This window comes from Oncorhynchus tshawytscha, unplaced genomic scaffold (genome assembly GCF_018296145.1).
Source record: "Oncorhynchus tshawytscha isolate Ot180627B unplaced genomic scaffold, Otsh_v2.0 Un_scaffold_2590_pilon_pilon, whole genome shotgun sequence".
Classification (NCBI taxonomy): Eukaryota; Metazoa; Chordata; class Actinopteri; order Salmoniformes; family Salmonidae; genus Oncorhynchus; species Oncorhynchus tshawytscha.
This window is the reverse complement of record NW_024609800.1, coordinates 407020-415000: the sequence shown is the minus strand read 5'-3', so window position 1 is coordinate 415000 and position 7981 is coordinate 407020. Positions and strand designations below refer to the sequence as shown.

The window sequence follows — 7981 nt, the reverse complement described above, 5'->3', positions numbered from 1 at the left end:
ATCTGTACCATGAGGATGCGTCGGTAGCTGTTCTGGTCGTGTGTGTGTGTGTGTGTGTGTGTGTTTCTACATGTGTGTATCTGTACCATGAGGATGCGTCGGTAGCTGTCCTGGTCATGTGTGTGTGTGTGTGTGTGTGTGTTTCTACATGTGTGTATCTGTACCATGAGGATGCGTTGGTAGCTGTCCTGGTCGTGTGTGTGTGTGTGTGTGTTTCTACATGTGTGCATCTGTACCATGAGGATGCGTTGGTAGCTGTCCTGGTCATGTGTGTGTGTGTGTGTGTGTGTGTTTCTACATGTGTGTATCTGTACCATGAGGATGCGTTGGTAGCTGTTCTGGTCGTGTGTGTGTGTGTGTGTGTGTGTGTTTCTACATGTGTGTATCTGTACCATGAGGATGCGTCGGTAGCTGTCCTGGTCATGTGTGTGTGTGTGTGTGTGTGTGTGTGTGTTGTGTGTTCTACATGTGTGTATCTGTACCATGAGGATGCGTTGGTAGCTGTCCTGGTCATGTGTGTGTGTGTTTCTACATGTGTGTGTCTGTACCATGAGGATGCGTCGGTAGCTGTTCTGGTCGTGTGTGTGTGTGTTTCTACATGTGTGTGTCTGTACCATGAGGATGCGTCGGTAGCTGTCCCGGTCGATGCCCCACAGCTTCATGTCAGTCTTGGCCTTGACGGTGGCGGCTCGGGGGGTCCCGTAGATCAGGGCCAGCTCCCCAAAGCTGCCCCCCTCCCCGATACTGGTCACCCACTCTCCGTTCACATATACCTGGAGAGAGAGACACACACACAGACAGACAGACACTGTGAGAGGGGCTCCGTGGGCTGTAACAGCCTCCCACAATACTGTGTGTGGGTAATGTATGTAGCTACATGGGCATATTGTTGGTCAACATAACACTTAATGTAAGATCATCACATTTCATCACATTTCACAGAAAAGCCATGATTGAACTGCCTGAACAAAAGTATCTCCACTGAATTGGCCAATCAGAGAATAGGATCCTAATAATCCTGCAGCAACAGGAAATGGGAATTATTGTGTTGCATTATCGCATTTTGTAGGGGTTGATCCATTTTTAGTTAAGACAAACTCAAGCCTGGAAATGAGAAATTTCAGAAGCCTCTTTAAGATCCTACCTCCTTAGCTAGGACCAAGTGTTTTACCTGACCATGTGACCTGACCAGGACACAGTCTTAGTTCTAGTCCCCTTAGTCTGCTGCTGCCATACATGTTGGGCCGTGGCTATAGTCCACTCATATGAAGCCAGGCCCTACTTGGAACTCTTTGTAGTGAGGTCATTAAGTGAGGAGGGCTGTGAGGGGTTAGTGTGAGGTTGAGGTGTGTGTGTGGTTAGGAAGAGGGGTTAGGGTGAGTGTGAGGAGGGGTGTGAGGGTGAGGGGTTAGGGTGAGGAGGGGTGTGAGGGGTTAATGTGAGGGGTTAGTGTGAGGTTGAGGTGTGTGTGCGGTTAGGAAGAGGGGTTAGGGTGAGTGTGAGGGGTTAATGTGAGGGGTTAGTGTGAGGGATTAGGGTCTCTAGTTACAGACAGGGCTCAGGGTAGAGGTGGACATGGGTGTGAACACGACTCCCTCATCGTGGATCATTACCCTCCATTACAGGGTCAAACACAGAGGTCCCTCCCTGACCGGACGAGTGTCTCCACTACACACCTCTCTGAAACCCTCTTCTCTCTGCTTCACTCCCCTCTTCTCTCTCCTTCACTCCCCTCTTCTCTCTGCTTTACTCCCCTCTTCTCTCTCCTTCACTCCCCCCCACTCACACCTCTACCTCCTTTCTCCCCACATCTCTCCAGTTTCCCTTTCCAACCCACTCACACCTCTACCTCCTTTCTCCCCACATCTCTCCAGTTTCCCTTTCCAACCCACTCACACCTCTACCTCCTTTCTCCCCACATCTCTCCAGTTTCCCTTTCCAACCCACTCACACCTCTACCTCCTTTCTCCCCACATCTCTCCAGTTTCCCTTTCCAACCCACTCACACCTCTACCTCATTCGCCCTCCTCTCCCATTCTGTTTCTCTCCCTTCACCCTCCCCTTTCGATCTACTTCATCCATATCTCTATATCTTGCCTCTTGTTCCCCCTCTTCCTCCTTACCCCAAATGTCCGCTTCCCCTCAATCCATATCCCTCCATCTCTCCCCCCTCCTTGTTTCCTGGGTCTTAGCTCTGATGGCTGGACCCCCCTGAGCATTTGATCCCCTCTAAGCCAGAGGAAGGGACACTAAAAGCCGTCTATCTCTCCTATCTCTCTCTCTCTCCCTTCTCTCTCTCTCCCTCCCTTCTCTCTCTCCCTCCCTTCTCTCTCTCCCTCCCTTCTCTCCCTCCCTTCTCTCTCTCTCCCTCCCTTCTCTCTCTCTCCCTCCCTTCTCTCTCTCTCCCTCCCTTCTCTCTCTCTCCCTCCCTTCTCTCTCTCTCCGTCTGTGGTGTGCGTGACTTCCCTTTGATTAAGGGGTGATGGAGGTGGGAAAGCTGTGGTGGACTTAAACACCCAAATCTCTCACTCTTGCTCGGCCTCTCTCACACACAACCCAGAACTGCGGTCACTGGATGGCCTACTTAGCTTCACACACACACACACACACACACACACACACACACACACACACACACACACACACACACACACACACACACACACACAATACAGCCTCACAGAGCCCCTTTCAGTCCGCAGATACAGTTTCACCTGTTGACACACAATCCACTTGTTGACTTAATAACGCTGAGAGAAGGAAAGAAGGAGGAGACAGATAGAGAAGGAGGGAAGGAGAGAGAGAGGGGGAGAAGGGGGAGATTTGAGAGTGGGGTACAATCTTCACCGAGTGCTTCAAGAGGAGCACAGGTGAATGATCCCACAATGGTCCCATGGTCCACAGCTGAATGATCTCACAATGGTCCCATGGTCCACATGTGAATGATCCCACAATGATCCCATGGTCCACAGGTGAATGATCCCATGGTCCACAGGTGAATGATCCCATGGTCCACAGGTGAATGATCCCATGGTCCACATGTGAATGATCCCACAATGATCCCATGGTCCACAGCTGAATGATCTCACAATGGTCCCATGGTCCACATGTGAATGATCCCACAATGATCCCATGGTCCACAGGTGAATGATCCCATGGTCCACAGGTGAATGATCCCACAATGATCCCATGGTCCACAGGTGAATGATCTCACAATGAACCCAGGGTCCACAGGTGAATGATCCCACAATGATCCCATGGTCCACAGGTGAATGATCTCACAATGATCCCAGGGTCCACAGGTGAATGATCCCACAATGATCCCATGGTCCACAGGTGAATGATCTCACAATGATCCCAGGGTCCACAGGTGAATGATCCCATGGTCCACAGGTGAATGATCTCACAATGATCCCAGGGTCCACAGGTGAATGATCCCACAATGATCCCATGGTCCACAGGTGAATGATCTCACAATGATCCCAGGGTCCACAGGTGAATGATCCCACAATGATCCCATGGTCCACATGTGAATGATCTCACAATGATCCCATGGTCCACAGCTGAATGATCCCACAATGATCCCATGATCCACAGGTGAATGATCTCACAATGATCCCACGGTCCACAGGTGAATGATCTCACAATGGTCCCATGGTCCACAGGTGAATGATCTCACAATGATCCCATGGTCCACATGTGAATGATCTCACAATGATCCCATGGTCCACAGGTGAATGATCCCATGGTCCACAGGTGAATGATCCCACAATGATCCCATGGTCCACAGGTGAATGATCCCATGGTCCACAGGTGAATGATCTCACAATGATCCCATGGTCCACAGGTGAATGATCCCATGGTCCACAGGTGAATGATCCCATAATGATCCCATGGTCCACAGGTGAATGATCCCATGGTCCACAGGTGAATGATCTCACAATGATCCCATGGTCCAGACGACATCCCTAACCGCATCCTCAGAGCTTGCGCAGAACAGCTGGCTGGAGTGTTTAGGACATATTCAAACAATCCCTATCCCAGTCTGTTGTGTCCACATGCTTCAAGATGGCCACCATTGTTCCTGTTCCCAAGAAAGCTAAGGTAACTGAACTAAATGACTACCGCCCCGTAGCACTCACTTCTGTCATCATGAAGTGCTTTGAGAGGCTAGTCAAGGATCATATCACTTCCACCATACCTTACATCTTAAAACCCACAGTAATTTGCTTACCGCCCCAAAAGATCCACAGATGATGCAATCGTCATCGCACTGCACACTGGCTGATCCCATATGGACAAGAGAAATGCCTATGTAAGAATGCTGTTCATTGACTACAGCTCAGCCTTCAACACCATAGTACCCTTCAAACGCATCATTAAGCTCGAGGCCCTGGGTCTGAACCCCACCTTGTGCACCTGGGTCCTGGATTTCCTGACGGGCCGGCCCCAGGTGGTGAAGGTAGGAAACAACATCTCCACTCCACTGATCCTCAACACAGGGAACCCACAAGGGTGCATGCTCAGCCCCCTCCTGTACTCCCTGTTCACCCATGACTGCGTGGCCATACATGCCTCCAACTCAATCATCACGTTTCCAGACGACAACAGTAGTGGGCTTGATCACCAAGAACGACAAGACAGCCTACAGGGAGGACGTGATCACGAACTTCAAGAAACAGCAGAGCGAGCACGCCCCCATCCACATTGATGGAGCCGCGGTGGAGAGGGTGAAAAGCTCCTCGGCGTACACATCACTGACATTCGGAAATGGTCCACCCACACAGACAGTGTGGTGAAGAAGGCATAACAGCACCTCTTCAACTTCAGGAGGCTTAAATTCAGCTTGGTCCCTAAGACCCTCACTAACTTTTACAGATGCACCATTGAGAGCATCCTGTCGGGCTGTATCACCACCTGGTACGGCAACTGCACCGCCCGCAACCACAAGGCTCTCCAGAGGGTGGTGCGGTCTGCCCAACGCATCACCGGGGGCAAACTACCTGTTCTCCAGGACACCTACAGCATCCGATGTCACAGGAAGGCCATAAAGATCATCAAGGACATCAACCACCAGAGCCCCTGCCTATTCACCCTGCTGTCATCCAGAAGGAGAGGTCAGTACAGGTGCATCAAAGCTGGTACTCAGAGACTGAAAAAGGCCATCAGACTGTTAAATAGCCATCACTAGCCGGCACCCACTCGCTGTTTATTACCTATGCAATGTCACTTTACAAATTACCTCGACTAACCTGGCAACGCCACTCCTACATTGCACATCCTAATATTTATATATTTCTTAATTCCATTATTTTACTTGTATTGTTGTGTATTGTTAGATATTACTGCACTGTTGGCGCTAGGAACACAAGCATTTCACTACACCGCAATAACATCTGCTAACCATGTGCATGTGACCAATAACATCTGCTAACCATGTGACCAATAACATCTGCTAACCATGTGTATGTGACCAATAACATCTGCTAACCATGTGACCAATAACATCTGCTAACCATGTGTATGTGACCAATAACATCTGCTAACCATGTGACCAATAACATCTGCTAACCATGTGTATGTGACCAATAACATCTGCTACCCATGTGTATGTGACCAATAACATCTGTTAACCATGTGTATGTGACCAATAACATCTGCTAACCATGTGTATGTGACCAATAACATCTGCTAACCATGTGTATGTGACCAATAACATCTGTTAACCATGTGTATGTGACCAATAACATCTGCTAACCATGTGTATGTGACCAATAACATCTGCTACCCATGTGTATGTGACCAATAACATCTGTTAACCATGTGTATGTGACCAATAACATCTGCTAACCATGTGTATGTGACCAATAACATCTGCTAACCATGTGTATGTGACCAATAACATCTGCTAACCATGTGGATGTGACCAATAACATCAGCTAACCATGTGTATGTGACCAATAACATCTGCTAACCATGTGTATGTGACCAATAACATCTGCTAACCATGTGTATGTGACCAATAACATCTGCTAACCATGTGTATGTGACCAATGACAACTGCTAACCATGTGTATGTGACTAATAACATCTGCTAACCATGTGTATGTGACCAATAACATCTGTTAACCATGTGACCAACAACATCTGCTAACCATGTGTATGTGACCAATAACATCTGCTAACCATGTGACCAATAACATCTGCTAACCATGTGTATGTGACCAATAACATCTGCTAACCATGTGACCAATAACATCTGTTAACCATGTGTATGTGACCAATAACATCTGCTAACCATGTGACCAATAACATCTGCTAACCATGTGTATGTGACCATTAACATCTGCTAACCATGTGTATGTGACCAATAACATCTGTTAACCATGTGACCAACAACATCTGCTAACCATGTGTATGTGACCAATAACATCTGCTAACCATGTGACCAATAACATCTGCTAACCATGTGTATGTGACCAATAACATCTGCTAACCATGTGACCAATAACATCTGCTAACCATGTGTATGTGACCAATAACATCTGCTAACCATGTGTATGTGACCAATAACATCTGTTAACCATGTGTATGTGACCAATAACATCTGCTAACCATGTGGATGTGACCAATAACATCAGCTAACCATGTGTATGTGACCAATAACATCTGCTACCCATGTGTATGTGACCAATAACATCTGTTAACCATGTGTATGTGACCAATAACATCTGCTAACCATGTGGATGTGACCAATAACATCAGCTAACCATGTGTATGTGACCAATAACATCTGCTAACCATGTGTATGTGACCAATAACATCTGCTAACCATGTGGATGTGACCAATAACATCAGCTAACCATGTGTATGTGACCAATAACATCTGTTAACCATGTGTATGTGACCAATAACATCTGCTAACCATGTGTATGTGACAAATAACATCTGCTAACCATGTGTATGTGACCAATAACATCTGCTAACCATGTGACCAATAACATCTGCTAACCATGTGTATGTGACCAATAACATCTGCTAACCATGTGTATGTGACCAATAACATCTGCTAACCATGTGTATGTGACCAATGACAACTGCTAACCATGTGTATGTGACCAATAACATCTGCTAACCATGTGTATGTGACCAATAACATCTGCTAACCATGTGTATGTGACCAATGACAACTGCTAACCATGTGCATGTGACCAATAACATCTGCTAACCATGTGTATGTGACCAATAACATCTGTTAACCATGTGTATGTGACCAATAACATCTGCTAACCATGTGACCAATAACATCTGCTAACCATGTGTATGTGACCAATAACATCTGCTAACCATGTGACCAATAACATCTGTTAACCATGTGTATGTGACCAATAACATCTGCTAACCATGTGACCAATAACATCTGCTAACCATGTGTATGTGACCATTAACATCTGCTAACCATGTGTATGTGACCAATAACATCTGTTAACCATGTGTATGTGACCAATAACATCTGCTAACCATGTGACCAATAACATCTGCTAACCATGTGTATGTGACCAATAACATCTGTTAACCATGTGTATGTGACAAATAACATCTGCTAACCATGTGTATGTGACCAATAACATCTGCTAACCATGTGTATGTGATAAAATAAGATTTGATTTAGTCCACAGCTTTTCTTTTTTAATCTGGCCATCAAATACATGAGGAGGGTTTGGGCAGGGCTGGATGGTCTGAGCTGGGTTGTCGTGTGCTATTGAGGGTTATCATCAGTATGGATAAAGAGCTTGTCGTGGGCTAGGACATATTGAGGGTTATCATCAGTATGGATAAAGGGCTTGTCATGGGCTAGGACCTATTGAGGGTTATCATCAGTATGGATAAAGGGCTTGTCTTGGGCTAGGACCTATTGAGGGTTATCGTAAAATCGCATATTACTAGACACTAATACCACAAAGTGGAATGTCCCAGTACA

General features: G+C 46.8%; 1 protein-coding gene across 3 annotated transcripts in view; it reads right to left on the bottom strand.

Annotated features, from left to right (window-relative positions):
- prkar1b (protein kinase, cAMP-dependent, regulatory, type I, beta) overlaps nt 1-7981 on the bottom strand; it is a 207807-nt gene that overhangs the window by 58617 nt on the left and 141209 nt on the right. For all 3 annotated transcript variants that reach the window (XM_042318321.1, XM_042318320.1, XM_042318322.1), the window contains one exon: nt 615-773. In XM_042318321.1, coding sequence (XP_042174255.1) covers nt 615-773 — 159 coding nt within the window. The remainder of the gene's footprint in view (nt 1-614; nt 774-7981) is intronic.